General features: G+C 41.6%; 1 protein-coding gene across 2 annotated transcripts in view; it reads left to right on the top strand.

Moving 5' to 3' along the window:
• Nucleotides 1-25714, top strand: part of LOC124776785 (homeobox protein Mohawk) — a 102968-nt gene that overhangs the window by 36606 nt on the left and 40648 nt on the right. For both annotated transcript variants that reach the window (XM_047251924.1, XM_047251923.1), the window contains one exon: nt 12122-12224. In XM_047251924.1, coding sequence (XP_047107880.1) covers nt 12169-12224 — 56 coding nt within the window. In that variant the 5' untranslated portion in view covers nt 12122-12168. The remainder of the gene's footprint in view (nt 1-12121; nt 12225-25714) is intronic.

A 25714-nucleotide genomic window follows, 5' to 3' on the forward strand; every position in this document is an offset into this window, starting at 1 on the left:
CTCCTGAAGTTTCTGTTTGTATGTCAGATTTGGTTGAAATCGTACCAGGGTTTGGGAGGAGATCCCAGACATATGTGATACATACGTATGTGTATACATACATACATGCTGCTTTATGAATGTATAGATGAAACGTGTGAGATATTTGATCACTCACTGAACCTGAAATTCATACATTTCTAATTTAAAGGTAGGAATTTCTGATAACTATGACCTTTTACTGTCCAGTATGCTTATTTTATTTGTCACAAAATATGCAATGAGTGGACAATTTTGCATAGCACTTCATTCTTTGCTTAAATACAAAGACCATCCATACGTTGTCGCAAATTTACTCATCTTAAGATGCTGTGTAAGTCCATCATCAGTGGTGACAAGACTGAGCCATTTGGAAGAGCTCTACTCTTCTTCCAAGGGACTCCTTGATCATTTTGCAATTTGACGATCTGTTATCTTTCAAAGTGGGCTTGGGGAAAATCATTAACACAAGTGAATGAAATTTCGTGGTTATGTATTTTGTAAGCTGAGAGAGTAAGTATAGGTCATCACACCCATTAACCAGCATGGTGAACACTTCAACAATGTAGCCTTTTTGCATTGAATAGAGGTGCACTGTTAGTAACAGTTAATTAGTAATACGATTTGTATCGTAGCCTTTCCGAAACACTAAAAGTCGTCGTGAGAACGAAGTCCTGGAATTCACAAAACTCTGATCTGTGCTGCACTATCCATCCCGCGATCTTTAGGATGGAATTTAGCAACCTTGTGGGTACTGTTGGAGGTTTCCTCTTTCTTAGTAGGAACGACTCGTACCATTTTCCTTTCCAGAATGTCATTTCTAATACCGTACGTTTTATTAAAAATGCTCTATGGGAGTTCAGTGCTTACATTGTCTAGTGTGATAACAAGACGCAATGTGTGCTGTCCAGGCCTGTGGCCTCTACTGCTGGAAATTTAAAGCTTATACTATATTCGTCACAGAATATTTTTCTGTACTTACTTTGAGATACTGCTTGTATGTTTGCACGCTTGGAGTATTGACAGCAATTTTCATTCAGCTGTGTGATGTTCATATCACTGCCAAAGTAGACTCTTCCAGGATTTTGTGACCTACCGTAATGAGAGCAGTACTTGGGAATGGACTTAATGTGAGCATGGACACCATTCACTGCATCATTAATGTAAGCATTAGCCCTTGTGAAATGTTTACCTCGTTTATCGGAAAAAGGTGTTCGATGTTTAATTTTTACTCTCGACATTATATTGTTGATACGGCCTCTGTGATTCTGTAGGCCATGAATGCTGATAAATGATTTTTTACAAACTCTCACTGACTATCCGTTAAACTTCACTCTGAAAATGAAAGTATTGTTTTTCTAACAGTTTTCTGGAGGTTTTTTTTTTTTTTGTATCTTCATTTTACACAACATGCTTCTATACTGCCAAAGAAGTAGGCATTTTCCTTATCAAAATCTCCCAAGTCCCAAAATCTAGTGAACACACTTTGTATTCCTTCTTTATCCAATTGTAAGCATTTTAACGGACACTTATTCATTTCTCCTATTGTTGTTGCTGGAACAGGATAACATGCAGTAGATGTCTATTCACGGCATTCGTCTCTTCTTTATTTATTCCTTTGAACCTTCTTCGTGAATTGCACCTTCTTTCTTGATCTTTGTTGTTTTGGAGGACTACATAATGGCAGTCTCTCATGTGAAGCTGTTTTTCTTCGTGAAGTAGAGTTACTGTCATCCTAACGAAAGGTAATAAATGTATATAGATTAAAGCCATAATGTTGTAAACACCTCATAATAACAATCTATTACACTACTGGCCATTAAAATTGCTACACCAAGAAGAAATGCAGATGATATATGAGTATTCATTGGACAAATGTATTACACTAGAACTGACATGTGATTACATTTTCACGCAGTTTGGGTGCATAGATCCTGAGAAATCAGTACCCAGAACAACGGCCTTGATACGCCTGGGCATTGAGTCAAACAGAACTTGGATGGCGTGTACAGGTAAAGTTGCCCATGTCGCTTCAACACGATACAACAGTTCATCAAGAGTAGCGACTGGCGTATGGCGACGAACCAGTTGCTCGGCCACCATTGACCAGACGTTTTCAATTGGTGAGAGATCTGCAGAATGTGCTGGCCAGGGCAGCAGTCGAACATTTTCTGTATCCAGAAAGGCCCATACAGGACATGCAACATGCGGTCGTGCATTATCCTGCTGAAATGTAGGTTTTCGTAGGGATCGAATGAAGGGTAGAGCCGCGGGTCGTAACACATCTGAAATGTAAGGTCCGCTGTTCAAAGTGCCGTCAATGCGAACAAGAGGTGACCGAGACGTGTAACCAATGGCATCCCATACCATCACGCCGGGTGATACGCCAGTATGGCGATAACGAATACACGCTTCCAAAGTGCGTTCACCGCGATGTCGCCAAACACGGATGCAACCATCATGATGCTGTAAACAGAACCTCGATTCATCCGAAAAAATGACGTTTTGCCATTCGTGCACCCAGGTTCGTCGTTGAGTACACCATCGCAGGCGCTCCTGTCTGTGATGCAGCGTGAAGGGTAACCGCAGCCATGGTCTCCGAGCTCATAGTCCATGCTGCTGCAAACGTCGTCAAACTGTTCGTGCAGATAGTTGTTGTCTTGCAAACGTACCCATCTGTTGACTCATGGATCGAGACGTGGCTGCACGATCCGTTACAGCCATGCGGATAAGATGCCTGTCATCTCGCCTCCTAGTGATACGAGGCCGTTGGGATCCAGCACGGCGTTCCGTATTACCCTCCTGAACCCACCGATTCCATATTCTGCTAACAGTCATTGTATCTCGACCAACGCGAGCCGCAATGTCGCGATACGATAAACCGCAATCACGATAGGCTACAATCCGACCTTTATCAAAGTCGGAAACGTGATGGTACGCATTTCTGCTCCTTACACGAGGCATCACAACAACGTTTCACCAGGCAACGCCGGTCAATTGCTGTTTGTGTATGAGAAATAGGATGGAAACTTTCGTCATGTTAGCAAGTTGTAGGTGTGGCCACCGGCGTCAACCTTGTGTGAATGCTCTGAAAAGCTAATCACTTGCATGTCACAGCATCTTCTTCCTGTCGGTTAAATTTCGCGTCTGTAGCACATCTTCGTGGTGTAGCAATTTTAATGGCCAGTAGTGTACTTCAGATGTTTATACTATTCAGAACACCTGTTAAATTTTTCATGACTATAGATTTCTAATCTTTTTGTCAAGAAAGCGCCAAGCAACAACTTTAGTTTTGGCATAGTAATATGTTCAAATGGCTCTGAGCACTATGGGTCTTAACATCTGAGGTCATCAGTCCCCTAGAACTTAGAACTACTTAAATTTAACTAACCCAAGGACTTCACAAACATCCATTCCCGAGGCAGGATTCGAACCTGCGACCGTAGCAGTCGCGTGGTTCCGGACTGAAGCGTCTAGAACTGCTCGGGCACCGCCGCCGGCATATTAATATGTATACAATATAAAATTAAAGAACCTAAATGGTGTGACGTAATGTTTACTGTAATCATTTCATAAAGACAAGTACATAAGTGTCAGAAACGTGTCTTGTAAATAGAAATCAAAACTTTGTCCAACCAGCAAATACACATGATGATCTATGAGAACAGTATAATGCCAAACAACGCATTGCTGAATTTCATTTTCTGATGTTAATTCGTTCTCAGAACGTGGTAGATATTCAGAGTGAGAACTAGCGTCTGTGTCTTCATCACTGTTTTCCGTAGAGGAGTTCAGCTTCTTTCTAGAAGTCATCATCATCAAATTCTCTGTGTTGCTTGACATTGGCTTGCCGATACGGAAGATACGTAAAGGATTCGGGCAAGAACAGAAACCTGAAAACAGAGCCGTCTCGTGAGATTTTTGCCACGGCACTCTCTTGCAGAGACCCCTCGAAAAGAGCACAGCGGCGAATCGACGTCAACAGTGACCAATCCCAGCACCTGTTGTGATGTTCATAAACAAACGTTAAACCCGCGTCAGTCTTACTGCAAGCATTTTGTAGGCCAGTTTCATTTTGCGCACCTTCTAAACAGTGTATAATCTAGCAATGTAATACATATTGTCACCAGATACGGAGTTTACAATTTCCGTAACGCTGATCACGGAGGAGAAGAAAATCCACTTCTTACGCTTTCCTCCAAAAGGAAAAATTCGTGATCAGAAACCCTTGACACTATCCAAATAGATCGTCCTTGTATGCAAAATGGCTACCGATAAATCCAAAAATCTTCTGGAAGTTTTTAAAGTTTGTGAGATTCTCCGAAGAATGTCTGCATACAAACCACATGTAGTAGTTTTGATAACATTCTGTAATGAAAAGAGACTGTATTGTTGTTGCAAGTTCACGCAGATATTCTGTCTACTATGATGTCCCTTATCCGCCGATGGCCTGGATGGGGCGCGCCATTATATGAGCCGTATTTTCTACTAGGGGGAATCGCACTCTGCATTCTCGTTAGCTGCGCTATGCCAAAGAAATACGTGCACCCTATATATTTAAATATTATTATAGGTCCGGCACACATTCTTTGGAGCTACATTTTCATTTCATTATTTACGTTTTTTCTCGTGTTTTACAGTTTGGCTAAGTTTCAAAGATGTTCCACCCATTTTTAATAATTGTGCAACATTAACACCGTGTACTACATTTTTAATACACTATGTGATCAAAAGTATCCAGACACATGGCTGAAAATGACTTTCAACTTCGTGGCGCCCTCCATCGGTGATGCTGGAATTCAAAATGGTGTTGGCCCACCCTTAGCCTTGATGACAGCTTCCACTCTCGCAGGCAACGTTCAATCAGATGCTGGAAGGTTTTTTGGGGTATGGCAGCTCATTCGTCACAGAGTGCTGCACTGAGGGGAGATATCGATATCGTTCGGTGGGCCTGGCACGAAGTCGGCGTTCCAAAACATCCCAAAGGTGTTCTGCACGTTTCAGGTCAGGACTCTGTGCAGGGCAGTCCATTACTGGAATGCTATTGTCGTGTAACCACTCCGCCACACGCCGTACATTATGAGAAGGTGCTCGATCGTGTTGAAAGATGAAATTGCCATCCCAGAATTGCTCTTCAACAGTGGGAAGCAAGAAGGTGCTTTAAACATCAATGTAGGCCTGTGCTGTGATAGTGCCACGCAAAACAACAAGGGGTGCAAGCCACCTACATAAAAAACACGACCACACCAAAACACCACCCCCTTCGAATTTTACTGTTGGTACTACACACGCTGGCAGATGTTCACCGTGCATTCGCCATACCCACACCCTACCATCGGATCGTCACATTGTATACCGTGATTCGTCGCTCCACACAGTGTTTTTCCACTGTTCAATCCTTCAATGTTTACGCTCGTTACACCAAGCGAGGCGTCGTTTGACATTTACCGGCATGATGTGTGGCTTATGAGCAGCCGCTCGACCATGAAATCCAAGTTTTCCCACCTCCCGCTTAACGGTCACAGTACTTGCAGTGGGTCCTGATGGAATTTGGAATTCCTGTGTGATGGTCTGGATAGATGTCTGCCTATTACACATTACGACCCTCTTCAACTGTCGGGGATCTGTCAGACGAGGTCGGCCTGTGTACTTTTGTGCTGTACGTGTCCCTTCACGTTTCCACTTAACTATCACATCGGAAACCGTGGACCTAGGGATATTTAGGAGTGTGGAAATCTCGCGTTCAGACGTATGACACAAGTGACTCCCGATCACTTGACCACGTTCAAAGCCCTGAGTTTCACGATGTCTAATGACTACTGAGATAGCTGATATGGAGTACTTGGCAGTAGGTGGCAGCACAATTCACCTAATACGAAAAACGTATGTTTTTGGAGGTATCCAGATACTTTTGATCACATAGTGTATATCTATGTTCCTCTAAGCACCGACGGAATAGTTCATAAATGTTCAATAATACTTGCAATTTGCGACGGAATCATCAAACAAGCAGAGGTTAATTTCTTCTGCTCTCTGTTGCATCGGCGTTGCTATCTCCGGCAGCAACAAGATTTAATAATGAAACAAGTTATGTATTGTTTTAGTTGTCATCCTAAGCAAAACAAAAATTCAATACTTTTACAGTTAGTCGACTGCCTACTCACCAAAATATCAGCAAGACGCTGACTGCCATGTGTAATCTGTCCTCTACCACAAGCAAGAGAAACTGATGATGCATATTGAAACCACAGCCAAAATGTACCTCGCTAACCCAAAAGCACTTCTGCCTCAGTGATGCAAGACAACTGAAATTCTCTCCTGCTTTCGATAAGGACAGGCAGTTTTAAAGCAAATAAATATTGCTAAAAGGGATTTGTACCAAAATTTTCGCTATCATCACTCTTACCCCCCACCCCGCCCCACATACGCACAGACACATGGTGGGGCCTGTGTGCCTCTATGACATAGAGCCACGTCGAAGAGAGTATCTAAAGAGGACCAGTAGCCTTTGCAGTAAGTGCAGCGGTAAGTCTGGATGGAGCACTGATCTAACCTGGTTACATCAGCCAACGTGGCCCTGCTATGTTGATATTGCGGAAGGACTGAAACTAGGGGGAAACTACAGCAGTTATATTTCCCGATAAATGCAGTTGTACTGCATGATTAAATGGTGGCAATCTTTTGGGTCGGACGTAAAATCGTCCCTTTTTGGATCTTTGGGCTGGGCCTACTCAAGGGTGGATTCACCAAAAATTAATGTTACTGAAGAATGCTGTAGGTTGGATGGTAGATAGAATAACCAGTCAAGGCACTGAACAGAATTGTGGATAAAAGGCTTTAAAGCACAACCGGAGTACAGACACCGATAGGTTGACAAGATACATCAAGAGGCGTCTAGGATTAATGAAACCGGTAACGGAGGAAAGTGTATGAGGTAGAATTTGTAGATGATTACGGTAAGCAGATTGCGATGAAAGTAGGCTACACTAGTTATGCGGAAATGAAGTGTCTACCATATGACATGCTGACGTCAAACCAGTATTCGGACAGTAGACTACTACAACAAGTTTTTAACTTGATAGGAAAATTGCAGGAACATTTTAAGAGCTATAATTGCTTTAATATTGAAGAGGTGTAGAATATGATGCAGCGTAATTCTAATCTACGCCAAGACATTGTGAAGTAAGTTTAATATTTTCAGTTATTTAAAAGATTATGTTGTTCCAATATTATGAAAAAGATAGTTGCTACTCACCATATAAAACAGAGATGCTGAGTCGCAGATAGGCACAACAAAAAAGACTGTCGGAAAGTGATATTTCGGTCACACACACACATACGCTCACGCAAACACAACTCACACACGCATGATGCAGTCTTTGGCAACCGAGGCCACACCAGCTATAGATAAGAGAAATTTTGTAGACAAAATCTCCATAAGTTCTTGACAATTATTTATAATTTTTACACGTAACTCTAATTAACTTTCAGACAGACAAAGTCTACATATTTGTTAACATAATCAACTTCTACTTCACGTCAAGCATTAGGACTTGTTACGGTACCCTTCCTCTGTCTACCTTGACTTCTCACAACTAGCGTAACTCTCCTTATTTAGAGAGGTGTCTTTCTCCACTCTTTCTTTCGAGATGTTCATTCTAGTTCCTTATATTTTTTTGCGAATGTTAAATATATTCAGCTTTTCTCTAATTTCCGAATTTCTAACTCTGTCAGCTCTTTCGCGACACTTTTCTGCTCTTAGAAACTTCATCTCCTTTTTTTGTATGCGATATTCTTGACATTTTCTTGTAGCCCACGACTGACTTTCGTAAACAAGCCTTCGTACTGCCATTGTCGTATAAAATTTCATTCTCGTTTAATTTTTAGATATTGTTTATTGTTCCACTAATGTTCCCAAAGTCTGCTAATTTCTTCTCTATGTCTTCATCATACTCATGTATGACATCACAACCTACATAATTATGCTGTTTGATCTGTTCTGTTGTTGATCACAATTTTTGTCCTTACAGGATGTTTCCCTTTGAAAGGCATTGATTTGTTCTACATTTCTAAAATCTTCAGATGATACTCTTCACAAATCTTACTTAATAAATATAGTCCCCTTTGTAGGTCATCTACATTATCCGCCAGAAGTGTGGCGTCGCCTGCGTATCAAAGACAGTTCCAGCGGTAATTACTGTTAATCTTAACCCCCGTTAAAAATATCCTTTCATTTCCGAACTGCGTCATGTAAATAAATGTTAAAAAGTTCGCGTTAAATGCTGCACCCTTGTTTTACTCTTTTGTTTGTGAGTATAGGCTATGTCGTGTCTTTGTTCAGACCTTTTAAAATGTTTGTTCGGTGTTGTGGATATTCTTTTTTCCTCACAATTCTCCACAGTTTCTTTCCACCAACATTATCGAATGCCTTGATAAAATCAATGAACGCTAAATGGGCTTCCCTACTATGCTCTCTCTGTTTTTCGATTATTTGATTTATTATAAATATTGCATCTGTCGTCGAACTGCCCCTTTGAAATCCTGTTTGTTCTTCGCCTATAACCTTTAACCTCTAGTTCAGTATTCTTACATAAACTTCGTATGAAGTGTCAAGGAAGCTGATTCCTCTATAGTTATCGCAGATATTGTCGACTCATTTTTGAGTAGTGATATTACCATGCTTTTGGAATAGCTCCCTTTCTCCAGCACATATTAAATAAATGTAGTAATCTCTTTTGTAGTAAGGCGCCTCCATATTTTAGCTCATACCAGTCGCTTATCCGTTGTTTGTGGAGTCTTAATTCATCCACATACATTCGTCTACACATCCTATTTCAAGCTCATTCTCTATGTTCTCTGTGGAGCAATTTTCTTCATACCACAAGTTCTTGTAATGTTCTCTCCATTTTGCTTGTCGGGTGCTATGTATTTTAGCAACTTCTTTTTCCGTTTGATTGAGCATTTTCGTTGTTTTATAAGCTATCAATTACCTTCCGTGAATATCGCCTTCACTTGCGCTTATAAACCGTCCCAAGATTCTTGACGAGCTCGTTTCACTGCTCGATTTGCTGCATTTCTCTCTGTTCGAAAATTCGATGACTCTTCTCTGTTGGTTCATTGAGATACTTAAGATATGCGTCTTGTTTTTTCTTATAACAATTCTGGTGTCATAATTTTTAACACTTTCTTCCTTCTTATCTTTTTCTTTTTTCCTAAGGCTTCTTGAACAGCTTTTTTAACTGCAGTTTCTGTATTGTTCCATTCCTTCTCTACTTCTTCGTCTTATTCTTCCTTCTCTAGCTCTTGACTAAGTCTCTTCTGGTAGAGTTCTCTTATGCTTTGTTCATTTAGTAGATGTAATTTATAGATTTTTTTCCTTCATCTTTTCTTCTGTCAACTTTTTATTCTTTCACCATTTCGAGTACATATCTATTTGATATATCACCAAGAAATGGTCAGAACCTATGTTATACCCCACTACACTCTTGTGTGTCTTACTTTGCTTTCTAATTTTTCATTCATCATAATGTAATCAATAAGACGCTTAAATCCTCGGGCTGATCATGTACATTTATGGATATCTTTTCAGTGGAAGGATGTGTCTGTTATCTTTAGGTTGATGAAAGAAACAAATTCTCTAACCAATCTTCCATTGTTTTTTATGACGTTTTCTCCCATCGTTCCCCCAATGTTTGGGATAGGGTTATTCCCCACCCTTGCATATAAATCGCCTGTCAATATTATTTGATACTTATTGTTATACTTGTCCAAAACAGATCGCAGTTTATCATAGAAATCTACAGACTCCCCTTCTTTCCTTCATCAAGTGTGTAAAGTTAAAACTGTAATTCTTTCATTTAAAATGTACTCTAGAATTCTCTTTTCCCATATTTTATGTATGTAAATGGCAACCCCAGCTTTCGTGTTCCGCTATGTAACATCAAATATTCTCCTACATACTTGTTACCCTGTAGCTATTTTTTTGTTTCTGTTATGGAAGCTATGTCTATCTCGGCCTTTTTAAAAATTTCTGCTATCTCCTTTGTTTGCTAAACCTTTGACACTCCATATAGCTACTTTGTTTGTATTAGCAACCCATTTATTCTTAACCATTCTCTTCGCCGGCTTCGTCATCGGTTTGTCTGATCTTGATCCGAGGCTGTTTTGGGTACTAGTAGTAATGGCCGCTTTACGAGGCCTGCTCAAGTATGGTTGGACAGTGGGACTGCCAATTTGCGGCCTTTCTACCCGCTTGATTTTCTTTTAAGGGTTTACTCTGACTTCCCTACATCTGAGAGTCCTCCATACCCTTTACTTATAACGAGATGACAGGAAAAGGGACATAGGAAGGACAGGCTTAGTATACGAGAAAGAGACCAATAAACAGTTGTGAGACACACCATGTCTGGTTCCTCCCCTTCGGTCTACCCGGCTTGTGTGATCCTTCTAGTAGCTAAGCTACCGCCGGCATAGCCCTTCAGATCCAGAGCACGCAAACCTCCTTGCCCGCACGGATAGTGCTACGTTAAAATGGTGTCCCCTGAGAAGCATTTGATAATATTTATGGTATATTTTTTAATATCTATGGTATATAAACACTCACTACATAAAGGGGAAACATAATTAGCAAAAAACTCTAAATGTTCCTGACTAATTTATTTCAAATCTTTACATAGTATTCTATTAAACGTTCAAATGGACATAGACTACATATTTTTTTACATGTATGGTACACAAATATATATGTAATACCTAAAGGGAAACGTAGCTAGTAAATATCTCGAAAAGTCGTTGACCGATTTTATTCCAATTTTTACACTACACTCCAATAAATTTTTGGACAGGCGTAGGTATAGAGATATACAGTGTAGCACATAACGGGAAACGTTATTAACAAAAATCTCGAAGAGTTTTTGACGGTTTTAGTTTGTTACACGATAACCCATTAAAATTCAAACAGATACAGACTGTATATTTTTTTAAACAACGATGTACAGATTTTGTGTTAAAACAACTGCGAGAAAGAAATTGCTGTGCTGTGAAAATGTACGGTTTCGTTTTCTTTCTCACAATGAGTTTTAACTTAGATGTCAGGGCACTTAAACCATCAGACAAAGTTTTTCTTCCGAGTATATTCTATCTCTTTATATGTACTTTTAAACAAAAATTGTATACACAACAATGCGCTGTGTTGTTTTCTCCGTCGTAGTCAGCCTTAAGAGGAAAAACGAATGTTGTATTTATAACTTATCGACTTATGATTAGAATGCTATTTTGCAATGCTACCCATTCACAGATTAAAACTATGAGAAACACTGACCGTGAAGCTACTATCCTCACAGGTTCAGCAGCTAGAGAGGCGTCTCCTATATGCCTTATATTAATGATCCCAACCGATTTACCCATTCATTTTAAGTGACTTCACTTCTCAATCAATGTTTTGTTTGGAATAACGATAAGGGAGGCTCAAGCACGGAGAAAGAGGGGAAACGGCCAGAGAGAGAGAGAGAAGGGGAGATGGACAGAGAGAGGAATGAAGAGGAGATGGTCAGTGAAAGGGAGCAGAAGAAGGAGATAGACAAAAAGAGGGCGAAAAGGGGGAGATGGACAAAGAGATAGGGAGGAGGAATGGACAGAGAGAGGGTGGAGAAGAAGATGAGGATGTATATACAATTCACATAGACATTCAGGAACTGCGAAGCATTGCCAGATTCGCTATTATTGTGTATTGCCTGTTTTTCCCCATATCAAGAGTATATCAAAGCTCAAGCACAATTTTACCTTGCTAAATTCTTATTCTGAGTTGGGAAATCCCACGAATGTGTCTTGATTTTTCTGAAGTCTGGCTTCCAAAATCAAATGCAACATCAGAAATACCTTCTGGTGCCTTTATATTTGCTAAAAACCAAATCCCCAAATCAGTTATGTGCTGTTTTCCATGTAGATTTTTGCTGAAAACTGTATGTAAGTTGTACTGAAATAGTGATTGAGAGTGAAAATTTTCTGTTATTTTTCTTCTTATTCTGCCTTGACTTGTGGAAGGCCGCGTAGCTGTTCCAGGGAGGGACGTGTGTGACAGCGGGCGGTGCCGTTTGTGTTGCAGGAGGTATGAGGGAGTCGCAGTGAGGGGCGCGCCCGACGCCGCCGGCCATGGAAGCCGCGTCGCCGCAGGTGGGCAGGCGCGTGCTGCGCTCCCGCAGGAACAGGTAAGGACAAGGCTGCCAACTGCTAAACCCTTACAAGCCGTCGACGTCAACAATATTTTTCTTTTTTTAACTGCGATTAGGCCAGAGAACCACACGATGCTAAGCAGCTGCCACGTCACCATCTGATATACGACGTCATTTTGATGCGGTATAGCCGGCCGGTGTGGCCGAGCGGTTCTAGGCGCGTCAGTCTGGAACCGCGCGACCGGTACGGTCGCAGGTTCGAATCCTGCATCGGGCATGGATGTGTGTGATGTCCTTAGGTTAGCTAGGGTTAAGTAGTTCTAAGACTGATGACCTCCGCTGTTAAGTCCCATAGTGCTCAGAGCCATTTGAACCATTTTGATGCGGTATGAAGGGGCATGTGGTCAGCACCCCATTGAAGTCCTTCCACCAAGGAGAAGTCCTGGCAATGCTAGTAACTGAACACAGGTTCTCTGCAGGGCAATCAGCTATGGAGGCGGACGGGTCACGTACCTTAGCTTCCGATAATTCAGTCCGGTGGGGACTGATATAGCAACGAAATGGTTCCGGACAAAAATAGCCATTATCCTTTCAAAAAATCGTGATCTGGACGCTCATGAAACATCAAGGCAATATTCGATTATTGCCCATGAACAGATCGGCATTGCAGCATCTACATTTCTGAGTGCTTCACTGCCTCGAGCACGAAGGGTAGCAGTGTCATTGACGGGTATTATGTACACGCTCCACAAAAAGAACCTATTGGCGTGACATCTCGAGAGCGTGGGGCTCATGCTATAGCTCTGTGGTTTCCAACCTTTCTTCGACCATTACCCCTGCATGCAATCAAACATTAGCCAGTATCCCCACCCACCCACCTGACGACTGTTGCCTCTCCTTTCCCCCACATTACCAATATTTTAGCATCTACGTAACCTGTAGAATGAAAGACTTTTCTTGGAACAATTTATTTTTAAAATGATGCAAGATAATTGATATTTAGTTTTTGTGTTGTTGTTGTTGTTGTTGTTGTTGTGTGTGTGTGTGTGTGTGTGTGTGTGTGTGTGTGTGTGCGTGTTAGAATGAGTGGCAAAAGTATCCGTGATGCATCGCAAGGGCTATCTACAGCTCCTTCTCAGATAAGAAAGCTAACTATCCACAATGACGGTAGACATTTGTTACGAAACATATTTCCCCTGCATTACTTCTGTTCACTGCAGCACTTGCTTGACATGCACGCTACAACTCTATTTAAAACCAAACAGGTTCAGATGTGTGCACTATACTTACAGTTTGTAAATCAGTTGATTGCTGCACTCCTTGCTTCTGAACTTTCTTCCCATTGTCAATAACTTGGGCGCCCCTACCTATAATTTGGCCAAATATTTAGCTTCAGTCCTCAAGCCGTATGTGGGAAAATGTGAACATCACATATCAAATTCGTCCGACTTTATTCGACGATTAAAATCGTTGTACTGCGGTCCTTCTGACTTGCTCGTCAGCTTTGACGTTATTTCTCTCTTTACTCGGGTTCCTGTCACTAATCGGTGAGAAATTAGATGAAGAAACTACCAAGTTATGTCGTCATGTGTTGACTTCAACGTATTTTCTTTTTAATGATATATATTTTGAGCAAACAGCGGAGTGGCTACGGGGAGTCCACTCTCCCCCATAGTCGCCAACCTTTTTATGGAAGACTTTCAGGACATGGCACTCAAAACTTCATTTCTTAAACCAAAGTGTTTTTTGAGATACGTTGACCACATTTTTATGGCTTGGCCACATGGAATTCATGCTTTGAATCGCTTTTTAGATCATTTTAATTGTCTACATCAGAGTATTCAACTTACTATGGAAATTGAAAGTGATGGTAAACTTTCATTTCTTGATGTTTTAGTTCAAAGAAAGGACGAAGGGACTTTTGGACACTGTGTTTATTGGAAACCGCTTTCTTCAAGCGACCAGCTGTCATCCAACACACCAACGTAGTGGAGTTTTTCGGACTCTGGTGAAAAGAGCTTATGCCATTTCTGACGAGGAACATTTGAAAGAAGAACTTGATCATTTGAAGATTGTTTTTAAACAGAATGCATATACGGAACAACAAATATGCCGTGCTCTTCAGTATGGTCCGTCACGCGAGCCAATAGAGGATACTTTTGAAGCTGTTGCTTATTTACCCTTTGCGTAAAGTATATCATCCAAAATTTCAAGAATTTTTAAGAAAATATGATATTAAAAGTGTTTTTACGCCGGTGGCCAAGACTAGAGCCCTTCTTGGCTCAGTTAAAGATGATTTGGGCTTGAGGAAGCCCGGGGGTTATGTAATGTCACTGTGGAAAGAAGTATATTGGTCAAACTATTCGAACTATTCAGGACCGGTGTGTGGAACATTATCGGCACACTCGGTTGTTCCAGCCTGAGAAGTCGGCAGTGGCGGAACATTGCCTTAACGAAGGACACAGGATGATGTATGACAAGACAAAATTGATCGCTTCTGCTGCTCGCTATTGGGAATGTGTTCTTAAAGAATCCACTGAAATTAGATTATCAAGTAATATTATTAACAGGGATAAAGGTTTTCCTCTAAATAAGATATGGAATCCGATTTTGTCCGACATTAAACAACAACGGTCTTCTTTTCGATCACTGGATTCTTCCAACTAGTGCTGTTGCGATGTATCGTTTCCGGCGTCTTCTCCCACCGGCGCGCTGCGTGTCTACTTGCCGCCTGGAGGCGCTGCCCATCATCTCACGCACGCGCGGTGCTCTCTTCATGGTGTATAAAGGTTTCCGTCGTAGTGGCTGGGATTCAACTTTTGGTTTGGTCACCACGTTGGTGTGGGCGTGGAGGGGTCCCATCTCTAAGAAGAAAGAGGCTGGAATACAGTTTCCGGCGAGGCAGTGCACGAGCATTAACTCACCTGAAGATGGCCGCCAGCTGGTCCGCCGAAATATTGTGTCTGGACGACGACATGATCCGTCTGCAAACCTGTGAAGAATATCAGCTGTTATTATGCCAGGAAAGTCTACGAAATCAAATTACATCATGGTCAGGTACCGATTCCGAAATCATATATTGGATTGTAAGGTGTACCCAGGAGCAGATACAGACTCAGATCACAATTTAGTAATGATTAAGAGTAGGCTGACGTTTAAGAGACTAGTCGGGAAGAATCAATGCGCAAAGGAATAGGATATGAAAGCACTAAAAAATGCTAAGGAATGAAGACATACGCTTGAAGTTCTCTGAGACTGTAGATATTGCTCAGTAGGCAGTTCAATTGAAGAGGAGTGGATATCTCTAAAAAGGGCAATCACAGAAGTTGGAAAGAAAAGCATAGGCACAAGAAAGGTAGAAGAAACCACGGGTAACAGAACAAATACTTTAGCTAATCTGTGAAAGAAGGAGGTACAAAAATGTTCAGGGAAATTCAGAAATACAGAAATACAAGTCACTGAGGAATGGAATAAATAGTAAGTGCAGGGAAGCTAAAGCGAAATGGCTGCATCAAAAATGTGAAGAAATCGAAAAAGAAATGATTATCGGAAGGACTGACTAAGCATACAGAAAAAACAAAACGACCTTCGGTGACATTAAAAGCATGGATGGTAACATTAATAGTGCAGTGGGAATTCCACTGTTAAATGCAGAGGAGAGAGAGGATAGGTGGAAAGAGTATACTGAAGGCCTCTATGAGGGAGAAGACTTGTCTGATGAGGCGATAGAAGAAGAAACAGGAGTCGAAAATATAGAGAGATAGAGGATCAAGTTTCAGAATCAGAATTTATAAGAGCTTTGAAACCCATAAGATCGAACAAAGCAGAAAGGATAGATAACATTCCATCAGAATTTCTAAAATCGTTGGGGGAAGTAGCAACAAAACGACTATTCACATTTGTGTATAGAATGTGTGAGTCTGGCGATATACCACCTGACTTTCGGAAAAACATCATCTAAACAATTCCGAAGATTGCAATAGCCGAGAAGTGCGAGAATTGTCGGACCCTCAGCTCAACAGCTGATGCATCCAAGTTGCTGACAAGAATAATGTACAGAAGGATGGAAAAGAAAATTGAAGATGTGTTAAATGACGATCAGTTTGGCTTCGTCCGCCCCTGGTAGCTGAGTGCTGTGTTATACAGTTGCTGCAATCAGCAGAGTTTTTAGCCGGCACGGTCACTCAGCGTGTTCGGTCATGGGGTTAGCTGCCCTCTGTCATAAAAAAAAACCTGAGTTAATTGATCAACGACGAACTGAAGCGGGTGTCTTGCGACGTCCGCCTCGAGCAGATGCAACGAACGAAAACGAACAAAATGAGATGTTGTTGTTGTTGTGGTCTTCAGTCCTGAGACTGGTTTGATGCAGCTCTCCATGCTACTCTATCCTGTGCAAGCTTCTTCATCTCCCAGTACCTACTGCAACCTACATCCTTCTGAATCTGCTTAGTGTATTGATCTCTTGGTCTCCCTCTACGATTTTTACCCTCCACGCTGCCCTCCAATGCTAAATTTGTGATCCCTTGATGCCTCAAAACATGTCCTACCAACCGATCCCTTCTTCTAGTTAAAAAAAAAAAGTGGTCAGCGCGACAGAATGTCAATCCTCAGGGCCCGAGTTCGATTGCCGGCTGGGTCGGAGATTTTCTCCGCTCAGGGACTGGGTGTTGTGTTGTCCTAATCATCATCATTTCATCCCCATCGACGTGCAAGTCGCCGAAGTGGCGTCAAATTCAAAGACTTGCACCCGGCGAACGGTCTACCCGACGGGAGGCCCTAGTCACACGACATTTACATTTAGTTTGGCTTCAGGAAAGAAAAAGGCACCAGAGGCACAAATCTTCATGTTGCATTTGATAATGGAAGAAAATCTAAAGAAAAATCATAGGATTTCCGACATGAAAAAGCATTCGACAATGTCAAATGGTGCAAGATGTTCGAAATACTGAGAAAAATAGCTGTAAGCTGTAGGGAATGACGGGGAGTAGAGTACGTACAAGAGCCAGGAGGGAACAATGAGAGTGGAAGACCAAGAATGAAGTGCTCGGATTGAAAAGGGTGTAAGATAGGGATGCAGTCTTTCGGCCCTTTTGTTCAATCTGTAAAGCAAAGAAGCAATGACGTAAATAAAAGAAAGGGCGAAGCGTGAAATTAAAATTCAAGGCGGAAGGATATCAACAATAAGATTCGCTGATAACATTGCTGTCCTCTGTGAAAGTGAAGAAGAATCACAGGATCTACTAAATGGAATGAACAGTCTAATGAGTGCAGAATATGGATAGAGAGTAAATCGAAGAAAGACGAAAGTATTGAGAAGTAGCAGAAATGAGAACAGCGAGATACTTGTTGATTACGAAGTAGATGAAGTTAAGGAATTCTGGTACCTAGGCAGCAGCATAACCCATAACGGTCGGAGCAAGCAAAACATAAAAAGCAGACTGGCGCTGGCAAAAAGGCGATTCCTAGCCAACAGAAGTCTACTAATATCAAGCATAGGTCTTAACTTAAGGAATAAATGTCTGAGAATATCCGTTTGGAACACAGTATTGCATGATAGTGAAACAGGGACTGTGAGAAAAGACTCGAAGCATTTGAGATGTGGTGCTACAGAAAATATTGAAGAGTAAATGGATTCATAAGTTAAGGAATGAGGAGGTTCTCCGGAGAATCGTGGAGGAAAAGAATATATGGAAAACACAATCAAGTAGAGGGGCAGGATGGTAGAACAACTGTTAATATATCACGGAATAACTTCCATGGTACTAGAGGGAGCTGTAGAGAGTGAAAACTGTAGAGGAAGCCAGAGATTGGAATCCATCCAGCAAATAATTGAGGTTAAAGGCTGCTAGTGCTGCTCTGAGATGAAGAGGTTAGCACAGGAGAGGAATTCGTGCTGGGCAGCATCAAACCAGTCAGAAGACTGGTGACTAAAAAAAAAAAAAAGAAGAAGAAAAAAAAAAGAAAAAGCCTCATCTGAAGACTGTCTCTCGAGTAGAGTTCGTTTACATTCTGTTGTTTGTCGTTACTTGGACAGCTCATTAAGCTAAACATATACAGCAAACTACTGAGTAGACAGGATTAGCTGAACTACTAAAGACATTTTCTACATGCAGAATTCTGGCGGCAAAATACTTCATAAGCTTCGTAAGAACAGCACCTATTGCAGAGCAGCTGATGACCTTTCAGAATACAACTGGTACATTACCATCGACCAGCACTAGTATGCCAATTCTCTAAGCCAGTCCTCGCTTTGTAGTTCACTATACTGTCGCAGATACTCCACCCGGACCACAAGTCGTCAGTAACCGAATCCACTGGATCTGTTTTTATCTTCTTTTCAATTTTAATCTTTTTCTCGCATGGAATAAGCCTTGCTGCGAGACATTTTGGTAATCAAATGGTTCAAATGGCTCTGAGCACTATGAGGTCATCAGTCCCCTAGAACTTAGAACTACTTAAACCTAACTAACCGAAGGACATCACACACGTCCATGGCCGAGGCAGGATTCGAACCTGCGACCGACCGTAGCAGTCACGCGGTTCCGGGCTGAAGCGCCTAGAACCACTCGGCCACTAGGCCGATGGTAATCATTTCTTCGCTCTTCCAATCATTTAGAATATCCACGGACTACCACATCAGCCAACATCTGCTTGCCAGCTAATATGTATCTGAGGAGATAAGAAATATTGCGTGTGGCTCATTGACCGTGTGCAAGTCTTTCAATTGGACGCCACTTCGGCGACTTTCATGTCCCTATCAACCCCAGTTACCGACACGGAGAAAAGGGACCTATAGTTTAACGTCAAATCCAACCTGACGTCTCCTCACAGCGTTGAGAGGTGAAGGCTACGTTAATTGCAGACTAGAAATTTCCATGGTCCGACCGTGGTTCGGTCCAGCGACCTCTCGATTGCAAGGCACACGGTTTACCCCTAGATCGCCAGAGAGGACCTGAGGGAACGCCTGATATCACTACTATTTTATTAGATGACCTTCCTGACAGGAAATCGCGAATCCAGTCACACAACTGAGACAATAAGCCATAGGCACAAATTTCATTATAAGCCGCTTGTGAGGAACGGTATTAAAAGCCTTCTGGAAATCTAGAAATGTGGAATCAATTTGAGATCCCTTGTCAATATCACTCAATACTTAGCTTGTATATAGAGCTTCCTGTGTTTCAAAAGAACTATATTTTCTGAATCCGTGCTAGCTACGTTTCAATAGATCATTACTTCGAAGTAATTCATAATGTTCAAACATAGTATATGTTGCAAATCCTACTACAAATCGACGTCAGTGTTACAGGTCTCTAATTCAATGACTCACTCCTATTTCCTTTCTTGAGTATTGGTGCGATCTATTCAGCTTCCCAGTCATTAGATACACACTTTTCGTCGATCGAGCGTTGTATATGACTGCTAAGTATCGAGCTACTGTATCAGCATACTCTGAAAGGAACATAATTGCTATACAATTTGGACCGGGAGACTTCCCTTTATTAAGTAATTTGAGTTGCTTTGCTACATCGAAGACATCTGCTAAGTTACTCATGTTAGCAGCAGTTTTTGATTCGGGTTCTTGGAATATATATTTACTCTTCTTTGGGAGCAATTTTGGAAAACCATATTTAGTAACTAAGTTCAAAATGGAGATAAGGTGTTCATACAATACATTACAGAGCTTTGGTGAAAGTTTTTACTGAAAAGCAAAACAAATGGCAAAAAGTGTGGCGTGAAATGACATATGTATTATTATTATTGTTATTATAGTTATTATTATTGCCTCATTGAAATTTAGAAGTATAGCGGCATTTATTTGGGTATGAAAAAACACAGGCTGTTCTGTGGACATATTAAACGAATGAAACCAACGAAATTAACTAGAAAGGTTGTGAAATTGTAAAAAAAAACTAAAATTGAAACAATAAACTGCATCGGTACAGAAAAAGAAGAACCAAAGCATGAGTAACACAACTTTATACATCAGACAGAAAAAAATTTAGGCGGAAAATTCAGGATTGGATAGCTGACTTGCCTGAAAGACCCACGAATACCGGAACAGCATGGTACGACGCCAGGAAAAAGCCCATTCTGAGAGAACAAAAATAATAGGGGTATAAAGAAAATATAAATCAGAACTCTGAAAAATGTCCTTTCTTGTGCGTCACACGGTTAATAATAATAAGAATCATTATTATTGTTATTATGTTACATTTTTCTTTCTTCAGCTATGCTACAATTGAACTTCTATGTCTGATCGCATCCACATCGACGAAACATTAGACTTCCTTTTTCTTCTAACCTTCCTTCCATACTGGTAAGTCCAACGCTCTTTCTAATAGTTCCAGAATCTCTCTGACCGCTACTGCACGACGACGAAGTTGTCTATTTTTCTTGTCTGTAGTGTGTTTAGGAGAGCCTGTATCTGGTTTCCGTGACGCGAGGCATGATGTGTCCATATCTGTAAACATCGTGTATATTCGTGTCTGCACGCTCCACATGAAGCTCCGTACGTCGTATATCTCGACCATTGGACACCGTTCGAGCGTGTAATCTGCTCTCAGTGCCGCGTCTACATCTACAATCTACAACTACATAATTGCTCTACGATTCACAATTAAGTGACTGGCGGAGGGTTCATCGAACCACCTTCAAGCTATTTCTCTACCGTTCCACTATCGAACAGCGCGTGGGAAAAATGAACACTTAAACCTATCCGTGCAAGCTCATATTTCTATTATTTTATCGTTCCTCCCTACGTAGGTGGGTGACATAAAAATATTTTCGCATTCTGTGAAGAAAGTTGGTGATTGAAATTTTATGAGAACGTCGTGTCACAACGAAAATCGCCTTTTCTTTAATGATTGCCAGTCCAATTCGCGTCACATATCCCCTATTTCGCGATAATACAAAACGAGCTGCTCTTCTTTGAACTTTTTAGATATCTTCCGTCAATCTTATATGATGTGGATCTCACACCGCACAGTAATACTCCACAGTAGACCTGTTTTTCCAAGCGTTCTGCCAATAAATCGCTGTCTTCGGTTCGCTTTCCCCGCAACATTATTTATATGATGGTTTCAATTTATGTTATTCATAACAGTAAAATGTAAATGTCGTGTGACTAGGGCCTCCCGTCGGGTAGACAGTTCGCCGGGTGCAAGTCTTTCGATTTGATGCCACTTCGGCGACTTGCGCCTCGATGGGGATGAAATGATGATGATTAGGACAACACAACACCCAGTCCCTGATCGGAGAAAATCTCCGGGCCCTTAGGATTGACATTCTGTCGCGCTGACCACTCTGCTACCGGGAGCGGACATTCATAACAGTAATCCCTAAGTATTTAGTTGAATTTACAGCCTTTTGATTTGTGTATTCTATACTGTAACCGAAACGGATTCCTTTTAGTACTCAAGTGGATGACTTCACACTTGCCATCATTTAGAGTCAATTCCCACTTTTCGCACCATACAAATATCTTGTCTAAGTAGTTTTGCAATTTTTTCGATCATTTGGTTACTTTATAGGACGATAAATGACAGCATCATCTGCAGACAATCTAAGAGGGCTGCTCAGATTGTCTCCTAAATGGCTTACGTAGATCAGGAACAGCAGATGTCCTACAACACTTCCTTGGGATACGCCAGATATTTCTTCTGTTTTACTCAATGACTTTCCATCAGTAACTACGAACTGTGACCTTCCTGACAGGAAATCTTGAATCCAGATGCACAACTGAGACGATACTTCATAGGCACGCAATTTAATTAGAAGTCGCTTGTGAGGAACGGTGTCAAAAGCCTTCGGTCAATCTAAAAATATGGAATAAGTTTGACATCCCCTGTCGATAGCACTCATTACTTAGTGAGAATAAAGTTAGTATTTCACAAGAACGATATTTTCTGAATCCTTGTTGTCTGTTTGTCAAAAAAAAGTTCAAATGTGTGTGAAATCTTTTGGGACTTAAATGCCAAGGTCATCAGTCTCTAAGCTTAAACACTACTTAACCTAAATTATCGTAAGGACAAACACACACACCGATGCCCGTGGGAGGACTCGAACCTCCGCCGGAACCAGCCGCGCAGTCCATGACTGCAGCGTCCTAGACCACTCGGCTAATCCCGCGCGGCGTCTGTTTGTCAATAAATCTTTTTCTTCGCGGTAGCGCATAATGTTCGAACACAGTATATGTTCCAAAATACTGACAGCTAATCCTTTTTCCTGGCGGACACACGTCCAGATCGTCCGCTCATTGTAACCTCTCAAACCTCTGGTATCTCTCTCCCCACATACAACAATGAGTAAAGAATATAGCCACAGACTGCATACAGCGCAGTCAGCAATTTTAATACAGAGCGCTACGTGTCGTCACCAACATAAAAACCTAAACAGCCTCCTTACACAGTGAGAAATTCAATGACGGCACATTGCTTGTAGCGTACATCACCTACAGACGTCATTTTGAAATTGTCCTGCAGCTATGCTATCTGTCGGAAGTGACGGAAACTTGGCGTGCTCACTGAACAGACTTCAAGTAATACATACGTAACGTTTCGCATTCGTAGCGTTGTTTTCGGCTGAGAATGCGGTGAATTACTTTCTGGACAACCGTCGTAGAAGAGTAGCAGAGCTACTCCTAGCGCCTTGGTGTGGGCAGCCATCAGGTATGATTTCAGGTCACAGATGGCAGTGATTGAGGGAACTCTGAAGGTACAACGAAATGTCAGGGACATCCTCCGTCCTCATGTGTTTCCTCTTATGCCACAGTATCTTAGGACCATTTTGCAATACAGCAATGCTCGTCCACACATGGTACGTGTCTTCAAGAAATGTCTGTGTGTGGCTGAGTTACCCTTGTGGCCAGCGAGATCCGCAGATATGTTCCCCATAGAACATGAATGGGACCAGCTCGGACTTCGACTCCATCTCAGTTCCAGTATCCATGATATCAAGTACAACAGTTGTGGGCCAGCTTGACTATGCCACACTTCACAACCGACTTAGCGCATGCACCCGAGCCCGAGGAGTTCAGTATCTTATTGATAGTATGGCTCATAGAGCTACGTTCTTCCTAAATTTACCGAGCGAGGTGGCGCAGTAGTTAGACACTGGACTCGCATTCGGGAGGACGACGGTTCAATCCCGCGTCCGGCCATCCTGATTTAGGTTTTCCGTGATTTCCCTAAATCGCCCCAGGCAAATTCCGGGATGGTTCCTTTGAAAGGGCACGGCCGACTTCCTTCCCCATCCTTCCCTAATCCGATGAGACCGATGACCTCGCTGTCTGGTCTCCTTCCCCAAACAACCCAACCCCTCTTCCTAAATTTGACTCGATTTTCTAATCACCCAATAACATTGCATACCTTCTCAACCCTTGAAGTTTCATTTCGGCTTGTCCTCCCCTCTTGCGTGCATCACTTTGTCAGAGAGTGTATTTTGTACTTATGCAGGTGAATGTTGAGCCGTAACGAACATAGCCTCACTTTGTAGACTTATTTAGTGTGTAATCTATACATTCCTCTACTCGTTATTGCAAGTAGGGGTTTGCTTTTTTAGTTGTATGAGAAATAAAAAATAGTATAGGAGAAATGGGGGAAATGGCGGTCAGTTAAGGACGAATCAAAATTAGAATATCTAAAACTCAAGTGCTTATTTACTAAATGACATGTTTATATTCACTGAAATGTAAAATTTAGAAATAATGTTGTCTTGCGATATTATTATCAGCTCTAGTGTGCAGAGTGAATCAAAGAAAATACTGCAGTAACCAAAGATAACAACAGTCAGAGGTCAGAGAAATCTTTATGGAATTAAGTTTAAGGAATAAATGTCACATGGTCACAAACATGGAAAACCACGCTAGTTCATTCCATCCCGAAATGTCTGAATATGCCCATAGTCCACAGACTGTACACATGTACCATACTGAACTTCGCCGTACTGCATAAACTAGACACTTTTCCCCGCCAGTTTCAATGCTGTCGTCCGAATTGTCCTCACTCAGGTTGTCAAAGTCACTCTCTGATGTAGTATCATCAAATGCAACAGCTAAATTTCTCCTGAGAATGCAATTTTCTTCCGAACGATCGGTTTCCTCTTCTGCAAAGTCTTCCAATTTCTCTGTTTGCCTTTCCCGCAGTGGCTTAGCATGGAATTCTGATACCCAGTGTGTGCCCAAGTTTGCCGATTCCTTCCCATTTTCGAAACTAAGCAAAAAAGTAAGAGAGACCGTTGACAGTACGTATCAATATTTCGTTAATGCCTTTCTAAAGAAGAAAGGGACGTTGCAATTTATTTTCCTCGTATAATTTTCTTGCTTTCTATTATTCTGAACAAATGACTTATTTGTGTGAGTTGTCCTAACAGCAAAGAAAAACGTGATGTACCTGACAGTTCCAACAAAGAAAATATATACATGCATCCAATGGCAAATAAAATCTTTGTAACATTTGAACCTACGAGGAAAGAAAGTCACTTGGTCGGACGAGACTTTTTTCAACTTCTAACTTCTGACGGAGTTAACGTCCTTAGATTGAAACATGGCGGTAGTTCAGTGATGATTTGGGCAGCCATATCTGATGTTCCACAGGCCCCATGGTTACTCTGCAATGTCGCATTATTGCCAGTGATTATGTGACCATTTTGGTTGACCAGGTCCATCCCACGGTAAAGTGTTAGTTTCCCAATGGTGATGCTGTTTTCCGATAAGACAGAGCATCGACTGGCACAGTTCGTACCGTTCATTACTGATTTTTTGAGCACGAGGATCAATTGCTGCACCTCCCAAGTCATTAGACCTCACTATTGTTTAGCCTTGGTGGTGTGCTTTGGAGACAAGGGTGCGCCATCGCCATCCATCTCCATCATCGTTACGTTTTCACTATTTTGCGGGAGGAATGGTATAATAGTTACTTGAAAATCATGCAGGACATGTATTTACCCGTTACGAGACGATTGGAAGCTATTTTGAACGTCAACGGTTTTCCTGCAACGTATTATGCAGGGTAATGTGTTGTGTTTTTGGTATTTCCATATTTTCGTCCACCCCCGTACTTACGTCTCACGCGAGTTCTCTCCTGCTTTTGGAAGGGCTGCTGACACAAATATGAGGCTCATTCAAATGAAACCTGGTCAATGCGTCTACCTTTGCCTTACACGTAAGGTGCCACCACGCATCTGCGGGTATGGTGGCGCCATCTGTTGGCAGAAAGACTGACGCGTACGCACCGTTTGATGTTGCACAGGGCCAGTGTGGTTTCACGCCTAAGTGAAGGTGGTCACACAAGTTATTGCCCACTACCGGACATGCAGGCGACTTTCGAAATGTATTACGTATCTGAAATGCAAGTGAAGGAATTATAATGTTACAGAACGTTTGCGTCATTCGTATTGTTTATATAGGACGCAAGACAACCCATAGTTTCAACTCAACAAACATAATAAAGAAATTGCCAAATCTTTACTGAACTGTGTAAACGATAGTTAATAGTCACTTTCGACAGGCAGGCCTTAGAACTGAA

Source organism: Schistocerca piceifrons, chromosome 2 (assembly GCF_021461385.2).
Source record: "Schistocerca piceifrons isolate TAMUIC-IGC-003096 chromosome 2, iqSchPice1.1, whole genome shotgun sequence".
Taxonomy (NCBI): Eukaryota; Metazoa; Arthropoda; class Insecta; order Orthoptera; family Acrididae; genus Schistocerca; species Schistocerca piceifrons.